Consider the following 16,731-nt stretch of genomic DNA (forward strand, 5'->3'; position numbering starts at 1 on the left):
TTCATAGGTTATGGCTTAATTGCCATGAATAATGAATAATTAAACTAAAATAGGGTCTTTTGCATTCTGCTCCTAGGGGCCTCTAGAGAGAGAGAGAGAGGGTGATCTACAGCTTTTCTTAATTGTTGAATTCTATAACAGTTAATTAAGACTTAGATGACAGTTACCTTCTTCACATGAGAATGAGTGTGTGCACAAAGGCTGACTAGTAATTTACCTGTCAACAAACGCAGACCTAGTCAACCCAGCAAGGTATTAATTTTCAAGTCTCTCTGTCTGCAAATCCTGACAGATCTCGAAGATGATGGGTCAGAAAACAGTTTTGATGTTTGACCTGTTCTTACCTGTTGCTCTCACTGACCAAACCCACTCATCGCAGTGGGAAGAGGACAAGTTTTGTTTTTGTAGGCCCAGGAACTGCAGACTTAGAAAGCAGGCCTCTATGTTGGGATGAGGTTTCCTTCCTTCTTCCTTCCCTTCCTTCCTTCCCTCCCTCTTCCTCTTCCTTTGTTTCTTCTTTCTTTCTTTTGTACTGGGATTGAACCTGGGGCCTCTGCATGCTACGCATGTGCTCTATCACTGAGCTACATCCCCAGCCCATCACATTCCTAATTAATTTTTCAGATAGTTTAAGAAATTATATATCAGCATAAAAGCTTTCTTTCTCCATTTGCAGTCCTGGAGAGATAATCCATTGTGCTCTTCTCCTAGATCAATAATGTAGCATGAACACGGCTGAGTATAAGGATTTGAGTTTTAATGCAATAACTTTTATGAGTACATTTGCATTTAACATATGAAAAGATATTTTTCAAGGAGGAGAGAGCACCATTTTTCTTTCTGTACACTCTCTGCAAACTGTTCAACCATCAGGACGAGTTTAGAAACGTGAGATAGTGGTACTGACACTTGATGTCTCTATCCATGTTAAACTGGAAAGCAGAACCCTGCCTTTTCATTCTTTCTAAAAAGGCAATGGATTTTTAAACTCATGGCCAACAAAATAAAAAACAAAATCAAATAGATAGTGCCTATCTATTCCAAGTCACATTTTACCAGATAGCCTCTCAAGTCGTTTGGAAAAAGCAGAAAATTCAGACCAAATGCTTTTTCCCCATTGCACATAAAATGTTTTCATCTTTTTTTTTCTTTTTAAATTGGTTTATGTTTTTACTAAGTAAGTAGAGGTTATGATTTTATAATGTAATTTGACTTTAAGTTATTATAATCTATTACCCTGTAAACATCATATTTTCCTTGAGGTTTCACCCTAAATGACATTCTTTGAACCAAGTTCTTTAATGACATTAATGCACAATATTATGTTCCTTTTTCTTGAAGTAAAAAACATGCATGACTGGTTAGTTTACACACTGTTGCAACAAAGTCAGTTTTCATACAGCTCAGGATAAAGATGTAGGGTGAAACAGGGAGTATCTCTTAATGTGAGGGTATATTTTCTTTTGTGAAAGATATTTTTATTAGTCCTGTGTCGTGGTATTTGGGTTTTCTTCTGGTGTGCCTGGAGAGAGAGTGCAGTTGCTTGGTTCACTGGATGACCCGTGGGAAAGGTGTGTGAGCAGTTGCTTGCTCTTCTGCGTGGTACAGAGAGACTGGTGTCCTGTCTCTGGAGACAACAATGGCTGCTGTGGTCTGAAGGAAGCATGTGGATGACCTCCAGTGGGTGGGTGAGAGGCCAGAGAGAGAGAGACAGGAAGAGTGTGCTCCGGTCTGGCTGTCGCTGGGTCAAAGCATCAGTCTTTGAGACATTTACAGAGCTAACGAGAAAGAAAGCCCAGGAGCATATAATGGGAGGAAGAATTCCACACAAACAGACAATGAATCAGGTGATGTAACTGCCTTTTTCCTGTCTCTCATTTCTTTGATATTTTACTTCCCTAGGAAAAAAATCTACGATTGTTTAATTTATTTCCTGCTCCATTATAAATACTTCCCAGCTGTTTCCCTCTCTCCCTCTTAGAAATTTATAAAATAACCAGAATTTTAAGAGGTCATTCTTTGAAAAACCAATTGATTGCTTCAGAGCACAGAAGGAAACGTCTTAAAAATATAAACAAAAAAAAAAAAATTCTAGGATCCCTGAATTGACAGCTACTTTGTCACTTGGTGCGGAGGTTGCTTCTTCTGAGTCATGTGTATCTGTCACTGCTCTGGCAACTGTTGAAATAAACAAAACTCCGTGGAGCAAAACAGAGCATTTGGAGTGCACTTAGTGGAGATGGGAAGGTCTGAATGTTCAAGGGCGAGATGTTGCCTGGCCTTGCAGAAGGGCTGCAGGCGGAGGAAGGACACCAGGTGAAGGATTCCACAGCAATCTCAGATGCTCTCCTGAACTGCCACCGCAGGCTGCCAGAGGGTGTGCAGTCTCTGTGATCCCACTGCAGCACAGGAACGCTGCCACACACGTCCCACAACACGGGTGTTTTTAGAAATCTCACGTGTCCCTCTTAACGATTCCATATTTGCAAGAGATTGTCCCCTTTTATATGGATAAATTGTGACTTGACCAATTGTTTTCCTCACTTGTGGAGCTTTTCCAAAACCATGGGCCAGGTTTTGTCCTTAGAAAATAAAATTCGTGAATGAGGGGGGTTTGAAGTTAAAGGCACTCCATCCACAAGGGACCTCAGGTTGCAGATGTGAGCTCTGTGGGCCTGGCCAGGGCCTTTGAGAACTCACTGTCAGTTATTATCATCCTTCTAGAGAAGCTTCCCTGTGATTTTGGATGGTTAAAACCAGCTGAGAAGAGTGGCAACCACAACACCTGCTTCAGCTAAAGCAAATCATCTCTTTCTTTGACCAACTAGATCTGTGTATTTATTCCTCCCACAGCAGCAGTGTTCTTGAGGGGCTTATGGAAGTGAGACTGGCTGATGGCCTCCTGGTTGAGGAGGGTGTCGGGCCTGCTGTGCACAGGGATGTGGCAGCTCATCATGAACAGCAACGAGTGTGCAGTATCCTTTTCTCCAGGTCCTGGGCCCAGGCAGCACCGCGCTTGACAGAGGAGGGTTTACCTTCTATGGCTCTTCTAGCTTGGATGTGCTGTATTGCCAAGTTCAAAGACATATTTTGCCCTAGATGGAGATGGCTCACTTAGATATGTCATTTCATGCCCTCATAAGCTTGGATGACTTCTGAGTAGCAGCTTCGCACACGCGAAGCCGAAAGTTTAGCAGTTTGATTTCTGTCATCAGTCAAATGGGATTATTTCAGACAAATAGTAAATGAGTTAGTGGTTTGGGAAGTGGCTTATTTTTTCAGTTCGGGAATTAGTCATCTGTTGCTGCATACAAATGAGCTGAGCAGGTAGCAGCTTAGAACAGCGAAGGGCATCTTGGCATTCCTGGGAATCAGGATACCAGGCGCGACCTGGCTGGGTCTGGCTCAACGCCTCCCAGGCTACGCTCCAGGAGGAGCGCCACATGTCAGGGCACAGCCACAGGAGGACCTGTTCCAAGTGGCATGTGTGGCTATTGGCTGGTGAGGCTGACTGTTGACTGGTGAGGCTGGCTGTTGGCTGGAACACCCGTTCCTCCTGTTGTGTGCCTCCCAACAGGACAGTCCACCATGTGACAGCAGGTTCCTTCAGAAAGAGGAGGAAAGAAGGAGAAGGGGCCCAGCACAGAAGCACAATCTGCTGCACCTCAGCATGGTACCGCAGTATCCTCACCTTGTTCTGCTCATTAGAAGTGAGTCACTAGGTCCAGCCCTCAGTCAAGAGGAGGGATCACACAGGGCCGAACACCAGGAGGAGGGGGTGCCAAGGCCCATTTTAGAGTAGGCCCCCTCCTGGGTCATCCTCACCCTCTCCTTAAGCTCCTTGGACTTTGCTGTCAGTAATGGTAACTGAAGGTCGTGATGTGGGAGACTGAAGATGGGCATCTCTCTCCCACCTGTAAAATTAGTCACAGGATATTTTCTCTGTACCTGTTGTTCCGCCATGAAGGATATACAGCTTCACAGCACTGGTTTGTGTTAGGGAAGGCCCTGTATGGAGGCACGGGGGCATAAAGGGGCCTGGGGCCATGGGCCTGAGTTCAATCAGAGAGAGAGGCAGGAGCATATTCTGGGGAGCAGAGGTCATAGGCCTGGTGACAGCTCAAGAACTGGTCTGCTGGGCTCTAGCCTCACCGGAATGCCTCCTTGGCCCCTCTTCACAGGTATAAAGAGAATAGCAGGCTCTGTAAAATGGGGACTGTATGTAACTTGAGCTGATAGTAAGAAGAGCACAGGTGGAGGCTTGCCTTGTAAGCACCAGGTGAGCCATCACAAAGGTGGAGGCACAGGTAAGGGTCCTGTGGGTACTCTTCACTTGGAATCATGCAAGTGATTTTATTTTTCTCTTTACCCAGAATTAGGTATTTTGACTGTGCGATACATAGTAACATTTTTTAAAAAAATGAACATCTGGGACAATAACAAAGAAAAGTAGTTCTCGAGTTCTGGGGGTTTGTGCCACATGTTTTGACAACCTACATTTTCTTCGAGGCATTGCAATAGCTCGGGTCCAAGGCCAAGTGTTAAGAGTGTGGTCACCAGTCCGTGCTGCTGTTGGGGGGTCGGAACCCTTAGGAGGTGGGGCCTCAGGGGAGGAATTTAGGTCACTGGAGGCGTGGCCTTTGAAGGGGACATGGGGATACTGGCCTCCACTTCTCTCTGTTTCCTGGAGCCCTGAAGGGAACAGGCCTCCTCCAGCCCCGCCTCCTACTGTGACACACTGTGCCACCGAGGCCAGAAGCAACGGGGCCAGGCACCCATGGACTGAGAACTCTCAAACCATAAGCCAAAATAAACCTCTCCTCCTTCCCCTGGCTGCCGCCACTCTCCACCCAAGCCCGGCCCCCTTTCCTGGCCCACTTCTTGTGGCCCTGGCTCTGACCTTCCAACACAGTCTGGGTCTTACCAGCTGATCCTTCATCCTTGTGTCCCCACCAGGAGGTCAGTCCGGAAGGTGGGGTGGGGCTGTGCACACTTCGATTTTGCTCTCCCACGACTCCCACGCCTGACCCCAGCAGCCAGCACAGGGTCCACAGGTAGAAGGAGTGACCCGAGTATTTGGAGTGTTGTAGGAGAAACTTCCATTTTGGGTGAGAAACCAGCAGAAAGGGAAATAATGACAAGAAAGACAATTCAAACATGTGCCCTGCTCTTTTCACTTAGGTCTTTTCCTGTCTCGGATCTGCTGAGGGTCTGGGTCTCAGGGATGGTACAGAAAGCTACTGACACTTGCTTGACCCTTTGGGATGGAAAACTCCCCTGGATGCCCTGTCCCCCGCCCCTCGCCCCCTTCTCACTTCACCTCATCTGCTGCTTTTGCTGCCAGCTTCCAGAGCAAGCCACTCAGGCAGGACTGCTGTCCTCCTGCGGGCCTGGGCTCGTGTGCTGTGTTGCATTGTACAGATTCTGGCTCAGCCTCGGGGCTTCCTGATCTGGTCTCCCCTTTTGGGTTCCCGTCCTCATCCCCACATGCTTCCCAGTGGCATGCCCAGGTCTCCCAGAGCTCTGTGGTAGTGAGCACCCAGGCCCGACCACTGTCCCAGCTCCCTCTGCTGAGCTGTCCCCAGGGGTCTTCTCGGTTCCGTCTCCCTGGTTCTGGTGGTGCTGTTCCTACTCCACACTTGGGCATTCTTCTTTCCTCCGGGCAGAGTCCTTTCTGCACAGGCTGCGAGGATGGCGGTGCTGACAATCTTGGCCAGCTGGTCTCTCCAATGCAAGGACCTCTTCCTCCTGCGGGGGCTGGGCCTTCCTGTGTCTCTGCACAGCTGTCTGCAACCATGCTGCTGCTCTGCTCCTTCTTCCCTGTGTCTTCCCGCGGCCCTCACCCTGTGAGCACCGTAGCAGTGGCCACAGCGGCACCCAAGTCGCTTCTGTCTGCTGCTCTCGCCTTCGGGAGCTCATCCTTCCTTCCCCCTCCACCACCCTCGCCGCCCAGGGCTCAGTCCTCGTCCTGTGTGGTCACAAGAAGCAGTGTTGAGCACACTGTCTGCTGGCTGTTCCCAAACAGGGTTCCAGGATGGTGTTGACCGCTGCCGCCCCCTTCACCTGCGCATGTCCCCTGTGGACTAAGGCCTGGCCTGGCCTGGCAGCCTTGCTGGTTCTGTGGGAGGCTCCTGTCTCCTCCCACGGTTAGTGACAGGAGAGCCCGTTGTTCTACCTACTTCGTCCTCATTCATAACCCATCATGGCCACACCTGAGCTTTCCTGCCCAGCTCTCCTGCTGCTCAGTGATCGCCAGGCTAGCCTTTCTATTGTCGCCTCCTGAGGAGAAATGGTCAGTGGTGCTGCAGTTGGACGTACCCACACGGCACCCCCTTCCCTCTACAGCCTCCCCAACGCCAGCATTCCCCATCCTGGGCCATCTGTTCCCTGGTCTCCACTGCACAGACCCTGCCACTCCACTGATCATCTAATGCATTTATGTTTGAGAGCCGCCTTGGTGTGCTTGTCACCTCTGCACGAGGAATGCTGGAGGCTTCCTTTGCCCTGTTGAGTGGGGACCACTGGGAATATTCCTCATGTTTCTGAGCATTTCTACATACAAGACCCTGAGCCAAGTGTCTTCTTACACTTGTCCCTTACAGTAAGTCTACCAGTTAGAGACAGTTGTAATGTCCACTCTGCTGATGAGGAGATGGGGAGAGGTGTAAAGTGCCCAGCTGGGCACACCTCTGAAGATCCGTCCTCCAGTCGGGTAGGGTATGCAGTGGCAGGATCACAGGCCAGGAGCCGGCTGACCTGATTCAAAGTCTCCATGATATTCTCCCCCAGACCAAATCCTGGCTGGGAGGACCCTGAGCTGGAGTGCTGTCCCTGTACAGCCCAGTGGTTTTTGCAAGGCCCTAACAATAGCATTTGGAAGTCTCTTCCTTCTCTTTCCAGCTCTCTAGCCTCGCCCTTTCCACTGGCAGCTGCTGATGACTGTCTCAAACCCGCCCCCGACCCATTGTCCTCTGCGTTTCAGTAGGGATTTTAATCTCCCTGGTTTAATTCAGAACTTAATTGTGGCCTATCTTCAATTCATTTATTTTAGTTTTGCCTTCATGTTTGGATTTTAGTAAGTTTAATTTTATTTTTAATTGACAAGTACAATTACATAAGCTTGTCATACAAAACATGCTGTTTTAAAATAGGTAAACGTTATGGAATTGTTCAGTTGAATTAATAATACTTGCATTATCTCCCGATCTCTTTGGGGGTGAGGACAAATTCTACTCTCTGAACAATTTTCAAAACACGTTGTTGGTACATATTGTCACTGTGTTGTAAAGCAGAACTTTTGGATGCATTCTTCCTGACTGGGCTTTGTATTCTTTGGCCAACATCTCATCCTCCGCCTCCCTAGTCCCTGGGATCCAGCGTTCTGCCCTTTACTTCTATAAGTTGAAAAAGTTTAGTGATTTGAGCATATAGAAGTAAGGGGCGAGTGGGAATGTGCATTGTTAGTCTTTCTGTGCCTGGATTAGTTCACTTCACATGATGTTCTCCAAAGTCACCCACATTGTCCCAAATGACACAGTTCCCCTCACTTTGAACGCTAAACCACGTGCCACTGTATGCACAGACTCCATTGCTGAATCTGTTCTTCTCTTGGTGGGCACCTAGGCTGATTCCCTGCCTTGACCACAGTGGATGCTGCTTGTTGAGCTTAAGAGCGCTTGTGTCTCTTGGACATATTGGTTTGCTTCATTTCAGTGTACGCCTGGTACTGGAATTGCTGAATCATAGTCGTGTCTTTTTTAAAAAAATAATTTTCATACCTTTATTTTGTTTATTTATTTTTAATGTGGTGCTGGGGATCGAACCCAGTGCCTCCCGCATGCTAGGCAAGCGCTCTACCGCTGAGCCATAACCCCAGCCCATGGTCATGTCTTTAGTTTCATGTGGAACCTCCACGGTGTTTTCCGTAGTGGCTCTACTCATTCACATTTGCACCAACAGGGTATAAAGATTTCCTTTTTTTCCTATGTACTCCCCAAAATTTATCATCTTTTTTCTTGTTTGTAATAGCCATTTGATACACGTAAAGGGATATTTTGGTTTCAGTTTGCATGTCTCTGATGATTAGCAAAGTTGGCATGTTTTTTTTCATGAATGTTGGACATTTATTTATTTATTTATATTCTTGAGAGAAATTTCTATTTGGGTCCTTTACCAATTTTTAATTTTGTTCTTAACTCTTGAGTGGTTTGAGTTTCTTTTACATTTTGGATAGTAGTCACTCACAGATGTACAGTTCGCAAAGACGAAGGGTTGTGTAGACTATCTCCTCACTCACCCTTCCTGCATCTTGTCATTTCACCCTGTTGATTACTTCCTTTACGGTGCAGAAGCCTTTTGGCTTGACCTAATTCCACTTGTTTATTTTTGCCCTGGTTGCCTGTGCTTTTAGGGTCGTCTCCATGATATTCTCCCCCAGACCAATGCTGTGGAGCTTGAGCCTGCCATCTTCTGGTGGCTTCCCCACTTAGGCTGGCTTTAGTACTGAGCCCTCCCTTATCTATAAGGAGATGTCTCCAGAACCCAGTGGAGGTTTGGACCCAGGCGTGGTGTCGTACCTGCGGAGAAGCCCTGGGACACCCAGTGCATGGCCATCAGTCTGACAGCAGGTGGCTGCTGGGCCAAAGAGCTGGTGACGTGTACGCAACAAGGGGATTCATGTCCCGAGTGGGCGGTGCTGGGTGGCGTGAGACTTTATCCTGCTGTGGAGAGTGATGTCACCTCAACACTTAGGGATCATCTCTGGAATTCCCCGTTGTCTATTTTCAGTTTGTGTTTGACCATGGGTAAGTGAAACTGCAGGAGAAGATGGGCCCCGGGAGGGGCTGTGAGACAGGGCTTGGTTTTGTTCTTTTTTGTGTGGATATCCAGTTTTCCCAGCCTAACTTACTGAAGAGATGGTCTTTCCTCCGGTTTATATTCTTGGCACCTTTATCTGAAATCAAGTATGTGGAATTTATTTCTGGGCTCTATTCTCTCCCTTTGGTGGGGAATGTGTACCATACTGCTCTGATGCTATAGTTTGTGGCATGTCTTGAAGCCTGAGAACATGATTTCTTCAATTTTATTCTTTGTCAAGATCACTTTGGTTATTTGGGCTTTTTGGTGGTTTCATATAAATATTAGGATTATTTCTATTTCTGTGAAAAAAATGACATTGGGGTTTTGATAGGGATTACATTGAATCTGCAAATCACTTTCAGTAGTATGTACAACTTAACAGTATTGATTCTTCAAATCCATGAACATGGTATATCATTCCATTTTCGTGACTTCATCAACTTCTTTTATCAATATTTCCTTAGTATTCAGTATGCATGTTTTGTACCCCCTTGATTAAATTTATTACTAAGTATTTTTGTAGATATCACAAATAAGATTATTTTATTGATTTCATTTTATATAGTTTATCATTTTATAGAAATATTTCTATTTTTGTATGTTCATTTATATGCCGAACCTGAATTGTTAAAATTAATTTTAGTGGGTTTTTTTTGTTTGTTTTTGGTGAAATCTTTAGAGTTTTCTGAATAAAGACTATATATCTGCAATCAGAAACAGTTTACTGCTTCCTTTCCAATGTACATGTCTTTCATGTCCTTCTCTTGCCTAATTGCTCTAACTAGGACTTCCAGTATTCTGTTTAATAGAAATGAATGGCAAGCAATCCTACTTGTCTTGTTCTTGATTTAGAGAAGAGGCTTTCAACTTTTCACTGATGAATGTGCTGTTAGCTGTGGGTTTGTCAAGCCTTTCTTGTCTTGAGATTCAATCCTTCTATTCCTAATTTTATCATGAAAGGATGTTGCATTTTGTCAAATAAATTTTCTGCATCTTTGAGAAAATCATATGGTTTCGTCCTTCATTCTGCTGATCTGGTGCATCACATTTATGAATTTGTGTGTGTTAATCCATCCTGGCATCACTTGGGTAAAGCCTACTGTTTTTTGTGAATTATTTTTTTTACTGTAGTGTTGAATTTATTTTCCTTGTGCTGTCTAATCACTTCCTTATCTAAGTTCATAAGCAACATTAGCCTGTAATTTAACAAATTATTTTCCTTTGGTTTCCTTTTCTGACATTGGTATCAGGATAATGCCAGCCTCAAAAAATGAGTTTTGAAGTATTTTTTCATTTTCAGTTTTTTAGGAGCGTTTGAAAAGGATTGATATTAGTTCTTTTTAAATGTTTGGTAAACAAATTATGCTATGTGCATGTATGGGTATACTGCAATACATACTGCTTACATATAATTATAGTGTACTAATTAAAATCATAATAAGAACAATTATAGAAGGGAGATCAGTAGAGTAACTGGATTGGGGAAGGGAGGAAGAGAAGGAAAGGGAAGGAAGGTACTGGGAATGGTATTGATCAAACTGCGTTATGTGCATACACAAATACGGTACCATGATTGCCACTGTTGTGTGTAATTATAATGCACTCAAAAAAAGCTTTTATTAGAATCAAAGAGTGAAGTTGTCAGGTCCTGGAATTTTCTTTGATGGGAGATGTTTACTACTCATTCAGTCTCTTTATTCATTTTTGATCTGTTCATATGTTTTTATTTCTTCCTGATCCCATCTTGGTAGGTTACATGTGTCCAGGAATTTTTCATTGCTTCTAGATTGAACAATTTTTTTTTTTTTTGGCATGTAACTGTTTATAGTAGTCTCGTGGTTCCTTGTATTTCTGTGGTATTGGTGATAACATTTCTTTCATTTCTGTTTATCTTTTGAGTCTTCTCTCTGGTTTTCTTAGTCAAAGATTTATCAATTTTAGTTATTTTCTCAAAGAACCAACTGTTAGTTTCATTGATTTTTTTTCTTGTTTTTCTAGTTTCTATTTCTTGTGTTTCTGCTATCATCCTAATCAATTCCTTCCTTCTACTACCTTTGGATGTAATTTGTTCTTCCATTTTAGTTCCTTGAGGGGTAGAATTGTATTATTTGAGAAGTTTTTTGTGTAGGTACTTACCAGTATCAACTTCTCTCCTAGGATTGCTCTTGCTGCATCCCAAAGTTTTGGTATGTTTTTGTCCAGTTTCATTTCTCTCAATATAATTTTTAAATATCCCTTGGAATCTCTTTTTTTTTGACTCATTGGTTGATTTGGAGCATTATTTTTTAAATTTCCATGTATTTATGAAATTTTCAAAAATTGCTCTTGTTATTGATTTCTAGTTTCCATGGGAGTGTGCTCAGTAAAGATTTTTGATGTGAATTTCCACATTCTTCAATTTTTATTTTTTATTTTTAAAAATTTTTTTAATATTTATTTTTTAATTCTCTGCAGACACAACATCTTTGTTGGTATGTGGTGCTGAGGATCGAACCCGGGCCGCACGCATGTCAGGCGAGCGCGCTACTGCTTGAGCCACATCCCCAGCCCGCATTCTTCAATTTTTAAAAACTTCTTTAGCAGCATCACCTATGTTCTGACCTGAAGAACCTTTCATGTGCAGTTGAGGGAATGTTGGAGGGAATGTTCTGTATGAGTGTCCTGGGTTCATTTAGTCTAAAATTTAATTGAAGTCTGATGTTCACGTCGACTCTGTCTGAATGGTATGTCCATTGCTGAAAGTAGGGTTCTCAATCCCTTTCTATTCAGTAGTCCATCTCTTCTAGGGGGACTAACATCAGGGGCCCTCTATCCTGAGTCACATCACTAGCCCTTTCTACTTTTTGAGACAGGGTCTCAGTAAGTTGCCGAGGCTGGCCTCAAACTTGCACTCAACCCTGTAGTCCATCTTTTCCTTCATGTCTGTAATTCTTCCTTCCTACACTTAGTGCTCTGGGGTTGAGTGTGTATATGCATTTGCAACAGTTCTATCCCCCCGGTGAGTCGACCCTTCAGCACTGTGTAGTCCTGTGTTTGGTCCCCTGTGTAGTTTTTGTCTTTAAGTCTGTTTTGTCTGGTCTAAGTGTAGTTACTCTATTCTCTTTTCATTTCCATTTGCTTGGGATATCTTTTTCTACCCTTCACGCTCACTTCTTGTGTCTTCTTAAATGTGGAGAAAATCTTTCGTAGGCAGCACCTAGTGGGTTTGTTTTTCCATTCCCTTGTCCTCTCTGCATCTTTGGAGTGGAGAACATAGTGCATTTGCATCAGAGGTGGTGGTTGTCCCTAGCTGAGGACTCCCTGCTGCCGTTCTGTCGCCTCTCTTCCAGTTGCTTGGTCCTTCTTTGTTTCCTTTCTTCCTCTCTTGCCACCTTCTTTTCATTTGATGATTTTTCTCCAGTTGCATGTTTTAATTTTCTTTTCTTTTTTTTTTTTGGGCGGGGGGTGGCTGGGCAGGAGTTGTAATCAGGGGCACTTATTCACTAAGCCACATCCCCAGCTCTATTTTGTAATTTCTTTAGAGATGAGGTCTCACAGAGTTGCTTAGTGCCTCACTGTTGCTGAGGTTGGCTTTGGACTCCCGATCCTCCTGCCTCTGCCTCATGAGCCTCTGGGATTACAGTCGTGCGCCACTACCACCCACCCTACTTTTTAAATTTCTATCCTTTGTGAATCGACTATAGGTTTTTGTTTAATGGTCGTGATTAGGTGAACATAAAACACAGTTATAACAGGCTTTTTGAATCGGATAACAATGTCAATTGCATATAAAAGACTACGCTGTTTGGTTTTTATGTCAGATGCACATCTTTTCATATTATGTATATCTCAACAAATTATTGTAGTGATTATTATTTTTAATAGTGTCTCTTTAAACTTTTATGCTTTCAGGTTAGATTCAAAGACCTGGGACCATGTATTTTAATTCTGTTTCACATCACGTTTGACATAGTGATGAACATGGAATAAATACTCATTTATTGCAATGGGATTAACATGTCCACACAGGAAGTGGTATTGTTCCCTCCAGTGGCAGCTGATGCTGTCACCACACTGTTGTGTACACTGGCTTCTGTTGACCTGCTTGGTAACGACGTTCTCCCTCTTCTCTCTTCCCAACTGCAGCGTGTGCATTCCGATACAACGGGCTGTCGTTTGTCTACCTGATCTACCTCTTGCTCATTCCTCTGTTTTCGGAACCAACAAAAGCAACAATGCAAGGTAAGAGACACAGTGTTATTCTGGACCACGGTTACGGGGCCCCAGTGCATTTGCTGGGCTTGCTGGGTTTGTCTTTATTCCCTGGGGAAGCTTCCACCTGTGCAGCAGGGTGGTCCACCAGGGAGTGGGCTCCAGCCTTGAGACGGCTGCACAGGGCACCGCTGGGTGCACACTGTGATATGTGCTTGTGCCACCTGCACAACTATTCTCCTGATGTAAGTTCCCTACTGGGTCCTCATTGGTAGGCTTGGCAGTGCTTCTGGAATGTTTTGGTTAGTTAAAGTATTGTCAATAAAAGAAGGCAGATGGCTGGCCGACATTGGCTTGTGCATTTGCATATTGCTGGGAGAACATGGTAACCGGAAGAGACACAGCAATGTCTGACTTTGCTGAGCCATTCTGTGGGAGAACTTGTACCTTGATCATGCATCTGTTGAGATTTCTTAAATCTGTCTTGACGACATACAGCAAGGGCGGTCTGAGTTGGGTCTGGTGTCTAAGCACGTTCCAGCAAAGCTTTAGCATTCTTCTCATGGCTCCACAAGAATCAGGCATGGAACAGGAACTACTGCATTTTCTGGCCTCTAATTAGGAAACACAGTCTGGTTTATAATTTATTTAATTGAAGGGCTCCCACAAGTATAAAAATGAAATCGCATTTAATTGATCTGATTAGTTTTTTTTTAACACATCACCATTGTAAGAAATAAGGGCCGTACCAAACTCCATGGGCAAGCAGGATGGCTGCGTGGGGACACGAAGGAAGGAAAGCTGGCTCTGTGCAACCTACAGAGTGGCATGGAGAAGCCCCGGGCGATCCCCTTAGTGACAGGGGCTCAGGAGATGAGTGCAGCCCACGGTGCACCCAGAACAGCAAATACCTTCCCATTCTCATCCCATTAGTAAATTTATGAAGCATTCTTCCTGGTGGTTATAACTGCAGATACCATGGTATTGTTCTGTCTCAAGGAACTTAAAAAATAACTCTTTCATGTTATTTAACTACTTAATATGCAAAGTTCAGACAAGCTGGAGAAACGTGTTTTTGCAAATCTTTATCGAACCATAGATACACTGCCTGTGGGACCCCACACACCACAGCCTCATTTCTAAATTGTCTAACATAAACAGAATGGATTCTAACCTCAAGGACAAGGTTGTAACACACAGGCAGCTCCTGCTTCATGGCTCAGAGCTCATTTCTCAAAGCAAGTTTTCATGACACTTAAATGATACAGAGCTTTGAAAATAAGGACTTGAAGGTGTTGAATTAAACTGTCACTTTTCCTTTCACTGTTCTATCTGAGCTCAGGCAACTGGGATTTCCCCTCCATATGTAGGGGACAGCCCCCGAGTCTTCCTTTCCCCAAAGCAACAGCCCTGAAGGAGCAGCAGTGGCAGAAGTGCCATCTGTTTTAGTCCAGGGGCACTAATGACTATCAGGAAGGCTGTAGGGGCAACATACCTACGAAGAGCAAAACACCATGTAAGGAAATACCCTGCCTTAATGAAGTGTTCCAAGGTCTGTTGCAAGGTAAAGCACAGGTAGGCGTGCAGCTATGTGTCAGTGCTCACATAGCAGCAGGGGAGGGGACACTGGAGATGGCAGCCACCAGTGCCTCTCCAGTTAGTGCTTGGAAGCAGCATCCTGTGGCTTGTTTCCTCTTTCCTCCACTCCAGCTCCAGGAGGTGTGACAGTGCCTCCATGTGACCTCCCGATGTGCTTTCGACTCTAGCAAGGGATGTCGCCTGGTTATTCTCAACATGCAGGACTCACGGTCTGTCCATGTAAACTCTGTGCTTTGAGGCATGGGTGAGACATTGCTGGCAGAGCGGGTCCTCCCTGGAGTCGACCTGAGCAAGTGACTATGAGCTGGTAGAAGCTGTGCAGCTTTTCAGGGAGACCCAGGTCCGGCTGTCCTCAGCCTTGGCCTTGTCTCAGTCCGTCTCACACAGGTCGATGCGCACGTACGTTGGCAGGTGGAAAGGGCTCTCCACAATCCCTGAGTCCCTGCTCCAGACAGCCTGCACTGGAATCAGCAGGTGAACTTGAACTGGCTCAGGAGCAGAATCACCTTGGCTGGCGCTGCACTAAGGCAGGCCTTCTGTGCTGGCAGCCAGGTGTGTGGTGTGCAAGAGCGCTGCTGCTTCTCCACCATTCACCCTCCATTTGGTCAAATGCATTTTTTTCTTGTGCGACTATTTTCCCCCCTAAGTATATCCATAGAGGTGCCCAGCATGCGGGGAATATTAGTGTCCTCACTCACAGGGTGATGCAGTCCTTGGGTACTACCAAAGGGAAAATCCTACTCTCTCCACCACTGTGGTTTAAGCCATATTTCTTTTTGCCTATATTTGTTTATTTTATAATAAGGCATCTCCAACCAGTAACTCCACGTTTACAACAGTATCAACACTCAAGTGCAAGTTAATGCCATTTAGCACACTTGTAAATGACACTTGGAGGGAGGGAGCTGAAAAATACATCTACCTTTGATTTAAAATTTTCCACCAAAACAAAATGAAAATGTTTCAAGTTTACCCTAACCCTTATCGGGAATGAGTTGGCTTTTTTCAAAAATTTTTTTATTCCAATTTGTTATAAATGACAGTGAAATGCATTACAAGTCATATTACACATATAGAGAACAATTTTTCATATCTCTGGTTGTATACAAAGTATATTCACACCACTCATGTCTTCATAAATGTACTTTGGATGATGATGTCCATCTCATTTCACCATTATTTCTAACCCCATACCCCCTCCCTTCCCCTCCCACCCCTCTGCCCTATCTAGAGTTCGTCTAATCCTCCCATGCTCCCCCTCCCTACCCCACTATGAATCAGCCTCCTTATATCAGAGAAAACATTTGGCATTTGGTTTTTTTGGGATTGGCTGACTTCACTTAGCATTATCTTCTCCACCTCCATCCATTTACTTGCAAACACCATGATTTTATTCTCTTAGATTTTATTCTCTTTTATTGCTGAGTAATATTCCATTGTGTAATATATAGCACAGTTTCTTTATCCATTCATCTACTGAAGGGCGTCTAGGTTGGTTCCACAGTTTAGCTATTGTGAATTGTGCTGCTATAAACATTGATGTGGCTGTGTCCCTTTTTATGCTGCTTTTAGGTCTTTGGGGCATAGACCGAGGAGAGGGATAGCTGAGTCAAATGGTGTTTCCATTCCCAGTTTCCCAAAGAATCTCCATACTGCTTTCCATATTGGCTGCACCAATTTGCAGTCCCACCAGCAGTGTATGAGTGTACCTTTTCTCCCACATCCTTGCCAACACTTATTGTTGTTTGTATTCATAATACTGCCATTCTGACTGGAGTGAGATGAAATCTTAGAGTAGTTTTGATTTGCATTTCTCTAATTGCTAGAGATGATGAAAATTTTTTCATATATTTGTTAATTGATTGTATGTCATATTCTGAGAAATGTCTGTTCATATCCTTGGCCCATTTATTGATTGGGTTTTTTTGGTGTTTATCTTTTTGAGTTCTTTATATACCCTAGAGATTAATGCTCTATCTGGTGTGTGTGTGGTAAAAATTTGCTCCCAAGATGTAGGCTCTCTATTCACCTCAATTGTTTCTTTTGCTGAGAAGAAACTTTTAAGTTTGAATACAACCAATT

General features: G+C 44.3%; 1 protein-coding gene across 4 annotated transcripts in view; it reads left to right on the plus strand.

The window, feature by feature from the left end:
* Piezo2 (piezo type mechanosensitive ion channel component 2) overlaps positions 1 to 16,731 on the plus strand; it is a 339,893-nt gene that overhangs the window by 53,059 nt on the left and 270,103 nt on the right. For all 4 annotated transcript variants that reach the window (XM_077792280.1, XM_077792282.1, XM_077792281.1 and 1 more), the window contains exon 2: positions 12,985 to 13,080. In XM_077792280.1, coding sequence (XP_077648406.1) covers positions 12,985 to 13,080 — 96 coding nt within the window. The remainder of the gene's footprint in view (positions 1 to 12,984; positions 13,081 to 16,731) is intronic.

The sequence above is a fragment of the Urocitellus parryii genome, chromosome 13 (genome assembly GCF_045843805.1).
Source record: "Urocitellus parryii isolate mUroPar1 chromosome 13, mUroPar1.hap1, whole genome shotgun sequence".
Classification (NCBI taxonomy): domain Eukaryota; kingdom Metazoa; phylum Chordata; class Mammalia; order Rodentia; family Sciuridae; genus Urocitellus; species Urocitellus parryii.